General features: G+C 41.5%; 1 protein-coding gene across 3 annotated transcripts in view; it reads left to right on the top strand.

The window, feature by feature from the left end:
* The window catches only part of KCNQ5 (potassium voltage-gated channel subfamily Q member 5), a 609,119-nt gene that overhangs the window by 493,659 nt on the left and 100,146 nt on the right, over nt 1–15,314 (top strand). For all 3 annotated transcript variants that reach the window (XM_025295041.3, XM_025295039.3, XM_025295040.3), the window contains exon 7: nt 2,652–2,747. In XM_025295041.3, the coding sequence (XP_025150826.3) occupies nt 2,652–2,747 (96 nt within the window). The remainder of the gene's footprint in view (nt 1–2,651; nt 2,748–15,314) is intronic.

The following is a 15,314-nucleotide window of genomic DNA, read 5'->3' as shown; positions in this document are numbered from 1 at the left end:
TTCTGTATATGAACTGACGGCTGAGGGAGATGGAGGAGGACTGGACAGGAGCCGTAACCAGACGATGAGCAGAGCTGGTGTCATGACCGCTGTGATGTACAGTCTGGCTCAAGAGCCCTGCAGCCCACGTTTGCCATCTACTAGTGTGTGTTTCTAAGCAATGCCAGCGTGATTTTCACCACATTTTAGCTTGTTTGGCAGGTGCTCAGTTTGTGTTATGCAGGGCCTGTCTTCATTTTCCAAAAGGGATTTAACGCTGAACCTCATATTTACATAATGAATGCTCAAAAATAGTAGCCATTGCTGTTAATTCAGTTTCTACAAAAACTAAATTATGCTTCCTATGAGTGGATTATACACATCTATGCATGTAATATAAATACATAATATAAATATATGCTATAAATTCTGCTGTTTCAGTCTCTTACGTGTTTAAGCTTCATGAAAAATGACATTAAAAGGAAAATAAATAAATCTTTCCTAAATGGTCTTAAGGAGCAGAAGGAAATTTTGGAGTTGTGAATAACTAAGAGTTGATTTGGATTTGGAAACAGAAGGCCATTTTTATAACCTCTAAATGGAGGGAGATGTTAAAATCCACGAATAAAATCCTACAAACCAGGTTTTCATAAAGCTTAGTTTGTTCAGTCACAACCTGCGTGAGATGAAAACCTCAGACAGGACGAGACAGTCGCTGAGAAAGAGCGATGGAAAACAGACCCTGTGATGTCGTTTCTAATTTCACAGCGCAGTCGCACATCCTGATTGATGAGGGAGTCCATCACTGCTCATTAACGGCAATAGTATCATTGTATAACTGTATTTAAACATAACTGCGTTATTTATTATCTGGTTATCATCACAGAGGTACTCAGAATTGTGGAATCTCAAGGAGAATTCTCCAGTATTCTTGCCTGGAAAATCCCATGGACAGAGGAGCCTGACAGGCTATACAGCCCACGGGGTCGCCAGAGTCAGACATGACTTAGTGACTAAACCGCCTCAAGATAAGGAGGAAGAGTAAAGGTTATCTAGAGCCCAAAAATATCCTCATCAACTTGTCATCCACTGAGACCTAACACGTCGCAAGGGTGAGACATACCACCGCCTGAGCCAGCCCTTACTATCTTTGAGTGACTCCAAACACATAAAGAAAAGAAAAACAGCCGTCCCTTACCTATGGCAAGGAACTGACTTACAGCTCGTAAGATACCCGGCTGTAACCTAAGGGTTAGATTCCTTGAAGTTTAATAAAAAGCTAATAATTTATAGCTAGCAAGTAAACTCCCAGACTCGAAAGCAGAGGGGCTCTGCTTCCCACACCAATAAAGTGGAGACTGAGAGACAAAGCCCAGAGACTGAACTGAGTGAACTCTGAAGCCAACCTCAACCTGAGGCTGACATGAAGCATCTTGATTCCACAAATTTAGACCAAAGCCAACTGAAAATAGGGGACATATCAAGAGAGCAGGATTTTGGCAGATGGAGACGATATGCAGAAAAAGGCAAACCAGCCAAAAAGCCAGTATAAACACAGAAGGATCAGGCTAGTTTTACCAGCCCCCAGACCTAATGGGTGAGCCAAAACCAAGAAGGCGAGGCATGCTCCGAGTGTTAAGACTCTGAGGATTAAGACCCAGGAGAGGGGCTTCCCTGGTGGCTTGGTGGTACAGAATCTGCCTGCCAACGCAGGAGACACGGGTTCAGTCCCTGATCCAGGAAGATCCCACGTGCCAAGGAGCAACTAAGCCCACGCACCACAACTACTGAGCCTGGGCTCGAGCCCACGTGCCTGGAGCCCAGGCTCCACAACAAGAGAAACCACTGCAATGAGAAGACCAAGAACTGCAAGTAGATAGCAGCCCCCACTTGCCACAGCTAGAGAAAGCCCTCACAGTAATGAAGACCCAGCACAAACAAAAGCTAATTCATGAATGAATTAATTAACTTTAAAAAATAAAGAATCGGGAGGATAAGTATGTGCTTTGCATTGACCCGTGCTCTCATCTGTACTGGACAAATAGGGAAAAAGGAAACATCTCCAAGCCTGAGTGTCTATGTGTCTCATCTAAACAACTGTCCTTCCCCACTTGCTTTCCTTTGGTAGGTGTAGAATTATAGCATCATGAACAGATCTTAAAATTTAATAAGATCATTCCCCCACCCATTCATGAACGGAAAGTATAAACTGGAGTAATTGCCATCAGCATGCTAAAATAGCTCCCAGGTCCACATCCACGAGACAGTAACAGCTCCAGATTTTAAATCCCCCTCGTCTGTCACTGGATAGGCCTGTTTTCTCTAACTTAGGTGTAAAGAAATGCCACAGAGAAGGCCATGCAAAAGCATTTTTTTATTTGGAATTGCGGGGCCTCCTCCTACACCCTAGGAGACTGGAGGGCAGCACCTGGTGATTTCCTGAAGGACAGACATCATCCTGTTTCTTGTCCAACAACTTGCCATTGGCCAGTGGCATAATAATAGAGGAGATCATGTTTGTCTAATAAGTAATGAGATTATGGACAGGTTGCATACTGTTTGTCTTTTCTCAGACTCTTCTTAAAGGGTTGTTTTTTTCTTTTAGGATTTGTATTATTTAATGATGCTTTGAGGGGAATTTTTTTAAGCACTATTTCTGTATTTTGTCACAGGGCATTCTTGGCTCAGGTTTTGCATTAAAAGTACAAGAACAGCACCGCCAGAAACATTTTGAGAAAAGACGGAACCCAGCTGCCAACCTCATTCAGGTAAATGTCAGTGCACCAGGAACACGGCCCTCCCTGCAGGGGTGCTGGGTCGGGAACCAGGCTCTCTGTGGCCTCACTTGCAAGAGCTACCCTTTGGTTTTGTTTTTAAACACGAAGCTAGAACTTATTGCACAGTCTTGGATTTGGTCATGGTCTCCCCACTCCCAAACGGAAAAAGTAATATCTATTTTCAGTCAATGGTCCGTGCTTTGTTTGCATTCAGTAACCATGCCAGCAAGGCCACAGGGGCTTCGCTAGTGGTTCAGTGGTAAAGAACCTGCCTGCTAATGCAGGAGACCCAGGTTCGATCCCTGGGTCAGGAAGATCCCCTGGAGAAGGAAATAGCAACCCACTCCAGTATCCTTGCCTGGAGAATCCCATAGACAGAGGAGCCTGGCAGGCTACAGTCCATGGGGGACGCAAAGAGTCGGACACAACTTAGCAACTACACAGCAACAACAAGCAAGACCACACAGATGTTAGCAAGGCCATGCTGCTCCTGGAATGGCCTAGTTTCATGAACTAGTTGGTGAAACACCATTGATCATTCAGGATGGAGCAGAAAGCCTACACTGCACTCACCTTCTGCGGCCAGGTGTATGTGGCTGTTCTGAAGAACACATTTATTCAGAATGTCAAGGTTTAGTACTTGGGGGGTCACTTTTAATGCTGTCTAGAGCAATAACTAGAAATACTTATTTTAGAAAGTGGTGTAATGGAGTCCATCAGTGTTTGAGCACATTGAAAAGTGAAAGTCGCTCAGTCGTGTCCGACTCTTTGCAACCCCATGGACTTAGTCCATGGAATTTTCCAGGCCAGAATACTGGGGTGGGCAGCCTTTCCCTTCTCCACAAGATCTTCCCAACCCAGGGATCGAACCCAGGTCTCCCACATTGCAGGCAGATTTTTTACTAGCTGAGCCACAAGGGAAGCCCTCGAGCACCTTACTTGAAGCTAACTCATAATGTATAGGTTGTTCGGCATTTAATCTTCTTTTCAATAACTCGGGGTTTGCTTCGTCAGTAAAGGAATGCTTCTCTTTTGTCCTTCATATCTCTGGGGAGCAGAACCACCCTGGAAAACGGGTTAAAATTCACTAAATATGTTTTCCTCTGGATCCATGCTGTGGAGTTCATATTTAATTACAGCAGAGATGATTATGTAATATCCTCCCTGCCAGGCAGCAGACGACCCAGAGCTACAGAACCAGAGGCTCTGGGGCGGTGGCTGTGGTTTCTGCAACAGGAACAAGCACGTTGTTCTCACTTACACTGTGGGTTCCGGGAGAGTGAGGGGGTCAGCGGCCACGACACAGCAGCCCTCCTGCAGCCTTTGCTTGTGGCTATGATGCTGGCACCTCCTGCAGAGGTGGGCTGAGTGGGGAGGGCTCAGCAACATCAGGAAGGGAGTCCATCTGTTTCTGTGGCCACATGAGGGTGTCAGTGTTTAAATAAAGCTGTTCCCTGACTCCTAATGCGAACCACTGAGGGGCTCTAGTTTTTAACTTTCCAGGTTTTAAAGGGGCACCAAAGATACAGTAAATTCTGTTTTCCTGAAGGAAAGATCCCTGAATAGCAGGAGTTTAAGATCTGAGGCCAAATGATGAGGGGTGGTGAAGGAGAGCGTCCGCACCCCAGAGCACACAGAAAACACCCGAGAGCGAGCCCCCCACCCCGTGGAGCTTAACTGACCATGAGGTCTCCCCACATGTCTAATGCATTTTTCTCCTTGCTGCTTTTCTCTTTGGACTCCTCTTTCATGTATACATCTTTCAGTTCTTGAAGGATGCTTTCTAGCCTGTGAGCACAGAGTTACTCCCTGGGTTCCTGGCAGCCATTTGAGCACAAGCTGTGTCCACCTGGGGAACGGATAACACGCCTTACACACACCTGATCTCAGGAGCTCGGCCATGCTGTTGGCATGGATAATGATCAAATTTATTGAAGATCCTTGTGAAATTGTTTTATTCACTTTTTTTATTTTGTATATTTTCTCAATCAACGTGTGCTCAAAGTACAGCCACTTCTGTGTACAGATCCTTGATATTTGTGGATATAAAAGGGGACTCTGTCCAAAAACATCTTAGGCCATCCGCTGTCCTGTTGGAAAATGAGGCCCCTGCCGAGTTTCTGAGGCTCCAACCCCTTGTGATGAGAGAGCTGATGGCTGTGCCCCAACACAGTTGCCAGTAGCTGCAGGTGGCTGCTCACATTTAGAAGTTCAGCTCCTGGATGAACCAACCACATCTCAGGTGTTCACTAGCCAGCCAGATGCTGGCGATTATACCGCATGAAACAGATACAGAGAAAAATAGGAGGGAATTTCTGATCTAACTCATCATTATTAACTAATAAATTGTGAAAAAAAATTCCAATTGAACTTGAAAACAGATTACATTTCCTGCAAGAAATCTCTGGGCCAGAGGCATTTCTATGCCAAGAGCCATGCAGAGCTAGGCCAGAACAGCCTCAGACGTCACCTGTAGGAAGCAACGGGGCTGATTGCAAAGTTTACTTAAATATCTAGGTTTTTATTTTGTGGAACAGGGTAAGGTAACATATACTGTGATCGATAATTGAACTTGTACCAAGATAGGCAATAGTGGAGTAAAATCTTTTTTTTTTTTTTTTTTTACTTAAAGCTCTATGTGTTATTCTAAACAAAAAAGAATTTAAAATGAAAAGCTCTAAATGTTGAAGAATACCTTTAAACCTAATCATAGTTTCATAAATCAAAGTGGATTCTACCAATTTAAAAAGCAATTGTTGCCCTGTCCAAATGTAATTAATTAATTTATTCAGTCCAAATGTAATTAACTAATTTATTCAGTTCAGTTCAGTCACTCAGTCATGTCAAACTCTTTGAGACCCCATGGACTGCAGCACAGCAGGCTTCCCTGTCCATCACCAACTCCTGGAGCTTACTCAAACCATGTCCATTGAGTCAGTGATGCCATCCAACCATCTCATCCTCGATCACCCCATTCTCCTGCCTTCAATCTTTCCCAGCATCAGGGTCTTTTCAAATGAGTCAGTTCTTTGCATCAGGTGGCCAAAGTATTGGAGGTTCAGCTTCAGCATCAGTCCTTCCAATGAATATTCAGGACTGATCTCCTTTAGAATGGACTGGTTAGATCTCCTTGCAGCCCAAGGCACTCTCAAGAGTCTTCTCCAATACCACAGTTCAAAAGCATCAATTCTTCAAATTCTTCAGCACCCAGCTTTCCTTATAGTCCAACTCTCACATCCATACATGACCACAGGAAAAACCATAGCTTTGACTAGACAGACCTTTGTTGGCCTTTGCCTCTGCTTTTGAATATGCTATCTAGGTTGGTCATAGGTTTTCTTCCAAGCAGCAAGTGTCTTTTAATTTCATGGCTGCAGTCACCATCTGTGGTGATTTTGGAGCCCAAGAAAATGAAGTCTATCACTATTTCTATTGTGTCCCCATCTATTTGCCATGAAGTGATGGGACCAGATGCCATGATCTTAGATTTCTGAAAGCTGAGTTTTAAGCCAGCTTTTTCACTCTCCTCTTTCACTTTCATCAAGAGGCTCTTCAGTTCCTCTTTGCTTTCTGCCATAAGGGTGGTTTCATCTGCATATCTGAGGTTATTGATATTTCTCCTGGCAGTCTTGATTCCAGCTTGTGCTTCATCCAGCCTGACATTTCACATGAAGTACTCTGCATGTAAATTATATAAGCAGGGTGACAATATGCAGCCTTGACGTACTCCTTTCCCAATTTTGAACCAGTCTGTTGTTCCATGTCCAGTTCTAACTGTTGCTTCTTGACCTGCATACAGATTTCTCAGGAGGCAGGTAATGTGGACTGGTATTCCCATCTCTTTAAGAATTTTTCACAGTTTGTTGTGATCCATACAGTCAAAGGTTTTGGCATAGTCAATAAAGCAAAAGTTTTTCTTTTTCGATGATCCAAGGGATGTTGGCAATTTGATCTCTGGTTCCTCTGCCTTTTCTAAATTCAGCTTGACTTAAATTTATTAGATTCAAAAATAATAATAAAATTATTAAATATGTTCATTGTTTTTCCTTGCTGTAACCCTTTCCCAGAAGTCAGGGCTTTATGCTTTGATTATAGATTATTGGAATTTATTTGAAGGATGCTTTAGATTAAAAAGCAAGCTTCACTTGCTGATCCATCAATTTTCTTACCCAATTAACCTACCTTGGTTTGCTGACCACACAAAGCATCAAGACCAAGACCAGTCTCATCTGTTTGGGGCCAGAGTTGCTGTCTGTGTAAAGGGCACTGGAGAGGCCCAGAATGCTCTGTCATTCGGGCACCAAGGCAACTAAATTAACAGCATTTCAGGGTTTTATATAAAAGTTTAAAACTTCAGCAGCTTGCAACAAATTTAGTTGTATCAATATCTTTGCATGATTCATTTAAGTTAACGTTTCCTTTCAAGTAGACCTGTCTGGAAAAAAAAAAGCAACTATCAATAATGTTTAGAATACCTGCCCAATGTCACCACTTGTATTAATAATGTCTGAGACTTGTGATGTGCCTCTTGCTGTGTGGTGTGTTTCTACCCCATTCTGTCACTTGATCCCCAGGACAAGCCTAGAAAGAGGTAGGACTCAAGTCCTTGGTGTTTGAATCTGAATCTAGTGCTCTGGAATCTGAAGTCCAGTGCACTGGACGTATCCAGTGCCTCATAGATATGTCTCTGAAGCCTGGGGATTCGTATTTCAAGGTCCTTCAGAAGTTCCATGTGAGGAGTTTCCTTCTAGAGCGATTGCACCAGTTCAGGGTGGAGCCAAGGTACTTTGTAGGAAACAGAGACAGGTGGATGAAATAAGTTTGTGAAATGAATGCTGACAGGGGGCTTATTTTCCTGAGGGAAGAGATAAGAAGATGCTGTTCTGGGGTTTCTCTGGGGGTGTAGTGGTTGAGAACGCCCCTTGCAGTGCAGGGGACACCAGCCCTATTCCTGGCCTGGGAAGACCCTGCATGCTGTGGAGCAGCTGTGCCCATGTGCCGTAGCAGCTGAAGCTCACTTGCCCGAGAGCCTGTGCTCAGCAACAGAAGCCACTACAATGAGAAGCTGTGCACTTCCACTACTCTACCAGTGAGTAGTTCCCCATCACCACAACTAGAAAAAGCCTGTGCAGAAACAAAGACCCAGCACAGTTAAGAAACAAATAAAATACTTTCAGAAAAGAATTGCAATTATATATATTAAAAAAAAGAAGATGCTGTTCTGGAGAAATGAGTTGGCCCCAAAGAAAAGCAAACTGTATATTGAAACTTTGGCTTCCTCCTATGAAAGAATTGAGCCTTTATCCCATTACCCTAAAGTGACACCCCTAAAGTAAACTCAGACCACTGACACAGAGCTTGTACATCTTTTGTAATGCTTCAGTCATAAATAAGGACAGATGCTGAAAAAAAAATCATCCTAGATATGAAAAACATGACTTCAGAAAAAGAAGAAAACAGAAAAGGAGATAAAACTGAAAATCTAGAAAAGTAGAATAAAAAGAGATGAAAAAAGAAACAAAAAAGTAGGAAATTTGGATAACCATTCCAGGAGATCAAATATTCAGCCAACATAAATACTTCACAAAGAGTACAGGGAAACTGAAGGTAGCATTTTGTCAAAGAAATTTCATATTCTGGATCTCCAGAACTGAAGGACAGGAGTGGCCACAGTAAAAGACCCACCCACCCCCACCCCTGCAAGGGCTCAGCACTGATAACAAAAAGCTTCACAGGATACCCTTGTGAAATATGAGAACTCTTGCAAGAAAGTGAATCCTAAATGGTTTCTGAGCAGAACATACCCAAAGGGTCCTGAATCTAGATTGCATGGATTTCTCATTAGTAACCTTAAAATTAGAATACAGTGGAACAATAGTTTCAAAATTGTGGAGGAAAATTATGTCCAATCTAGAATTTTTTATCCAGCCATAATATTCATGGAGTGTGACAGTCACATAAAGACGTTTTCAGATATGCAAAATCTCAACATTTTACCTACCATTTACCCTTACTCAAGAAGCCAATATATATATTTTACATTTTCCTTATCCATTCATCTGTTGATGGCCACTTGGATTGTTTCCATGTCTTTAATTGGCTATACAGCTGTAAGTGGGATTGCTGAATCATATGGTGCTTCTGTTTTTAATTTTCTGAGGAACCTCCATACCGGTTTTCTTTGCAATGTATATACATATGTATATATGTATGTATGTTGCAACAACACAGATGGACCTTGTTATTATACAAAGCGAGAGAGCCAGGCAAAAAGACAAATACTGCATGGTCTCACTTATATGTAGAATCCAGAATTTTTTTTAAAATGTCCATCTAGAAACAGAAGCAAAAAGTGATTGCCAGGAGCCGGAAGGTGGGGAAATAGGATAAAAGGGTACAAGCTTTCAGCTATAAGAATAAATAGGTTCTGAGGATCTAATGTGAAAGGTGGGGACTGTCATTGATAACCATGTTGTATAACTGAAATTTGCTACGATTGTAGAACTTAAATGTTCCACACAAAATGAAAAAAAAAAGACAAATATGTGAGGTGATGGATTGCCTAAATGAAGGAGATTCTTTCAAAATGTATATATACATTAAACCATCATGATGTAAACTTTGAAGATCTCACAATTTTATAAGTCAATTATACCTCAATAAAACTGAAGTCCAAAAAGAAGAAGGAGAAGGAAAAGCTGCTTGAATTGATCCTCCAAAACAAGGAGATGAACCAAGAGAGAAAGGAAACATGGGATCCAGGGAACAAGAGATCCCACACAGGAAGGAGAGCTGCCAGGCCAGAGAGCTCAGGGTGGGCCTGGGGAGAAGTTTTCAGGGAGACACAGTGGACTCACAGCTTTCTCAACATAGCTGATGAGTAGAATTTTTGAGTTCTGTTCCAAAGTTTAGGAATGTTTGCCTCATAGGTACATAAAGGCAAATCAATAAATTAGAATAGGGTAATACTAACTCTACAAATGTATGGATGTGAGAGTTGGACTATGAAGAAAGCTGAGCACCGAAGAATTGATGCTTCTGAACTGTGGTGTTGGAGAAGACTCTTGAGAGTCCCTTGGACTGCAAGGAGATCCAACCAGTCCATTCTAAAGGAGATCAGCAACTAGAAAAGGAAGAAATGAAGAACCTCAGGGTTAGTAGAAGGAAAGAAATCTTAAAATTAGGGCAGAAATAAATGCAAAAGAAACAAAAGAGACCATAGCAAAAATCAACAAAGCTAAAAGCTGGTTCTTTGAAAGGATAAATAAAATTGACAAACCATTAGCCAGACTCATCAAGAAACAAAGGGAGAAAAATCAAATCAATAAAATTAGAAATGAAAATGGAGAGATCACAACAGACAACACAGAAATACAAAGGATCATAAGAGACTACTATCAACAATTATATGCCAATAAAATGGACAACGTGGAAGAAATGGACAAATTCTTAGAAAAGTACAACTTTCCGAAACTCGACCAGGAAGAAATAGAAAATCTTAACAGACCCATCACAAGCACGGAAATTGAAACTGTAATCAAAAATCTTCCAGCAAACAAAAGCCCAGGTCCAGACGGCTTCACAGCTGAATTCTACCAAAAATTTAGACAAGAGCTAACACCTATCCTGCTCAAACTCTTCCAGAAAATTGCAGAGGAAGGTAAACTTCCAAACTCATTCTATGAGGCCACCATCACCCTAATACCAAAACCTGACAAAGATCCCACAAAAAAAGAAAACTACAGGCCAATATCACTGATGAACATAGATGCAAAAATCCTTAACAAAATTCTAGCAATCAGAATCCAACAACACATTAAAAAGATCATACACCATGACCAAGTGGGCTTTATCCCGGGGATGCAAGGGTTCTTCAATATCCACAAATCAATCAATGTATTACACCACATTAACAAACTGAAAAATAAAAACCATATGATTATCTCAATAGATGCAGAGAAAGCCTTTGACAAAATTCAACATCCATTTATGATCAAAACTCTCCAGAAAGCAGGAATAGAAGGAACATACCTCAACATAATACAAGCTATATATGACAAACCCACAGCAAACATTATCCTCAATGGTGAAAAATTGAAAGCATTTCCTCTAAAGTCAGGAACAAGACAAGGGTGCCCACTTTCACCATTACTATTCAACATAGTTCTGGAAGTTTGGGCCACAGCAATCAGAACAGAAAAAGAAATAAAAGGAATCCAAACTGGAAAAGAAGAAATAAAACTCTCACTATTTGCAGATGACATGATCCTCTACATAGAAAACCCGAAACACTCCACCAGAAAATTATTAGAACTAATCAATGATTATAGTAAAGTTGCAGGATATAAAATCAACACACAGAAATCCCTTGCATTCCTATACACTAATAATGAGAAAACAGAAAGAGAAATTAAGGAAACAATTCCATTCACCATTGCAACAGAAAGAATAAAATACTTAGGAATATATCTACCTAAAGAAGCTAAAGACCTATATATAGAAAACTATAAAACACTGGTGAAAGAAATCAAAGAGGACACTAATAGATAGAGAAATATATCATGTTCATGGATTGGAAGAATCAATATAGTGAAAATGAGTATACTACCCAAAGCAATTTATAGATTCAATGCAATCCCTATCAAGCTACCAATGGTATTCTTCACAGAGCTAGAACAAATAATTTCACAATTTGTATGGAAATACAAAAAACCTCGAATAGCCAAAGCTATCTTGAGAAAGAAGAATGGAACTGGAGGAATCAACTTACCTGACTTCAGGCTCTATTACAAAGCCACAGTCATCAAGACAGTATGATACTGGCACAAAGACAGAAATAGTGATCAATGGAACAAAATAGAAAGCCCAGAGATAAATCCACGCATATATGATCACCTTATCTTTGACAAAGGAGGCAAGAATATACAATGGATTAAAGACAATCTCTTTAACAAGTGGTGCTGGGAAAACTGGTCAACCACTTGTGAAAGAATGAAACTAGAACACTTTCTAACACCATACACAAAAATAAACTCAAAATGGATTAAAGATCTCAACGTAAGACCAGAAACTATAAAACTCCTAGAGGAGAACATAGGCAAAACACTCTCTGACATAAATCACAGCAGGATCCTCTATGACCCACCTCCCAGAATATTGGAAATAAAAGCAAAAATAAACAAATGGGACCTAATTAACCTTAAAAGCTTCTGCACAACAAAGGAAACTATTAGCAAGGTGAAAAGGCAGCCTTCAGAATGGGAGAAAATAATAGCAAATGAAGCAATTTACAAACAACTAATCTCAAAAATATACAAGCAACTCCTACAGCTCAATTCCAGAAAAATAAATGACCCAATCAAAAAATGGGCCAAAGAACTAAATAGACATTTCTCCAAAGACATACAGATGGCTAACAAGCACATGAAAAGATGCTCAACATCACTCATTATCAGAGAAATGCAAATCAAAACCACAATGAGGTACCATTTCACGCCAGTCAGAATGGCTGCGATCCAAAAGTCTACAAGCAATAAATGCTGGAGAGGGTGTGGAGAAAAGGGAACCCTCTTACACTGTTGGTGGGAATGCAAACTAGTACAGCCACTATGGAGAACAGTGTGGAGATTCCTTAAAAAACTGGAAAGAGAACTGCCTTATGATCCAGCAATCCCACTGCTGGGCATACACACTGAGGAAACCAGAAGGGAAAGAGACACGTGTACCCCAATGTTCATCGCAGCACTGTTTATAATAGCCAGAACATGGAAGCAACCTAGATGTCCATCAGCAGATGAATGGATAAGAAAGCAGTGGTACATATACACAATGGAGTATTACTCAGCCATTAAAAGAATACATTTGAATCAGTTCTAATGAGGTGGATGAAACTGGAGCCTATTATACAGAGTGAAGTAAGCCAGAAAGAAAAACACCAATACAGTATACTAACGCATATATATGGAATTTAGAAAGATGGTAACAATAACCCTGTGTACGAGACAGCAAAAGAGACACTGATGTATAGATAAGTCTTATGGACTCTGTGGGAGAGGGAGAGGGTGGGGAGATCTGGGAGAATGGCATTGAAACATGTATAATATCATGTATGAAACGAGTCGCCAGTCCAGGTTCGATGCATGATACTGGATGCTTGGGGCTGGTGCACTGGGACAACCCAGAGGGAGGGTATGGGGAGGGAGGAGGGAGGAGGGTTCAGGATGGGGAACACAGGTATACCTGTGGCGGATTCATTTCGATATTTGGCAAAACTAATACAATATTGTAAAGTTTAAAAATAAAATAAAATTAAAAAAAAAAAATAAAGGAGATCAGTCCTAGGTGTTCATTGGAAGGACTGATGCTGAAACTGAAACTCCAATACTTGGCCACCTCATGCGAAGAGCTGACACATTGGAAAAGACCCTGATGCTGGAAGGGATTGGGGACAGGAAGAGAAGGGGACAACAGAGGATGAGATGGCTTGATGGCATCACCGACTCCATGGACATGAGTTTGAGTGAACTCCAGGAGTTGGTGATGGACAGGAAGGCCTGGCATGCTGTGATTCATGGGGTCCCAAAGAGTCAGACATGACTGAGCAACTGAACTGAACTGAACTCTACAAAGTCTACCTAGACAGTATATTAAAAAGCAGAGACATTAGCTTGTCAACAAAGGTCCATCTAGTCAAGGCTATGGTTTTTCCAGTGGTCATGTATGGCTGTGAGAGTTGGACCATAAAGAAAGCTGAGCACCGAAGAATTGATGCTTTTGAACTGTGGTGTTGAAGAAGACTCTTGAGAGTCCCTTGGACAGCAAGGAGATCCAACCAGTCCATCCTAAAGGAAATCAGTCCTAAATATTCATTGGAAGGACTGATGCTGAAGCTGAAGCTCCAATACTTTGGCCACCTAATGCAAAGAGCTGGCTCATTTGAAAAGACCCTGATGCTGGGAAAGATTGAAGGCAAGAGGAGAAGGGGACGACACAGGATGAGATGGTTGGATGGCATCACGAACTCAATAGACACGAGTTTGAGTGAACTCCGGGAGTTGGTGATGGACAGGGAGACCTGGTGTGCTGCAGTCCATGGGGTCACAAAGGGTCAGACACGACTGAGCAACTAAACTGAACTGAACTGAACTCTACAAAAAGCCAAAATTAATTATACAGGAAAGAAAATAGTAGTCAACAGTACATCACATTTCTGAGCTAGGAACCATGGTTATGTGGTCAAAGTAACGCAAGCATAAACACTTAACTAAAGTTAACTGAAAGTTAACTAGAATTAACTAAAAATTGTTCAGTAGGATGAGAGCAGGGGCACGTGTGTACATGGCTATATCATTATCTTCTATGGTAAGAAAATTAAAAACCTCAAAGAGATGTGAGAGCAATCCCTAAAATAAGGATTCTTAAAAGCAAAAGCTATAAAAATTGAAGGGGTTGCCATTAAAGAACAAAAATGAGTGAGAAGTAAATTGGAAAAAAAGAGATGACTGTTTTTTACCCTTAATATTTTTGTTCTCCAGCTTCTTAAATTCTGTACCTTGAAAAAGTTGTTCCATGTTAGCTATACCTTTGGATGATCAGCCACAATTAAGATTTCCAGAAAGAATCAAACATTCCATAGCTATAATACTCCAGACAGAACAAACTACTGCTGCTGCTGCTGCTAAGTCGCTTCAGTCGTGTCCAACTCTGTGCGACCCCATAGATGGCAGCCCACCAGGCTTCCCGTCCCTGGGATTCTCCAGGCAAGAACACTGGAGTGGGTTGCCATTTCCTTCTCCAATGCATGAAAGTGAAAAGTGAAAGTGAAGTCACTCAGTCGTGTCCGACTCTTAGCAACCCCATGGACTGCAGCCCACCCGGCCCCTCCGTCCATGGGATTTTCCAGGCAAGAGTACTGGAGTGGAGTGCCATTGCCTTCTCTGGAACAAACTACTAAATCCTCCCTAAAGCATAATTACACTGACATGGTGCTCATCATTAGAGACCAAAGTGTGAACTTGTTTGGCTGCCTCAAGCTCCAGCTTGCATGTGAACCTGGCTTTCATTTTGCTTCTTGCTGACTCATCCATGGGAGTGCATGTGCCATATAAATTAAGTCCCTCAGGGCAATGTCTTGCTAACCACCGTGTCATTTTAGCCTTGAAGAGAGGAGCACTGGCTCCTGGATCACATGGCTGTGGCCTTGGGTTCAGCTTCAAGAAGCGATTAGCTGAGGAGAGCTGAGGAGAGGACAGAGGTATTGGAGGATGAGAATAATAGACTCCCTCCACTGCCACTTTGACTGCTGACTAGCATCAGCCCTGAGGCAGGGGCCGCTGGCTTCCCTGTTCTCCCATTTATAAGATATTTTTAGGAGAAGCATGATGGAGGGAATAGAGCTTAGCTGTTGAGATAAATTTGATAGAAAAAGAGTAGGAAGCCAGATCTCACTGCTAAGAAAATGTTCAATTTTCTAAGAGTGGCCTCTTTTGCCCCTAGTTCTTTATAATGTTGGCAGGTAATGTCTTGGTCCCATTTTTTTTTTTTTTTTTTGGTTCGTAC

This window comes from Bubalus bubalis, chromosome 10 (assembly GCF_019923935.1).
Source record: "Bubalus bubalis isolate 160015118507 breed Murrah chromosome 10, NDDB_SH_1, whole genome shotgun sequence".
Taxonomy (NCBI): Eukaryota; Metazoa; Chordata; class Mammalia; order Artiodactyla; family Bovidae; genus Bubalus; species Bubalus bubalis.
The sequence above is the reverse complement of the archived record's forward strand: the minus strand, read 5'-3'. Positions and strand labels throughout refer to the sequence as shown.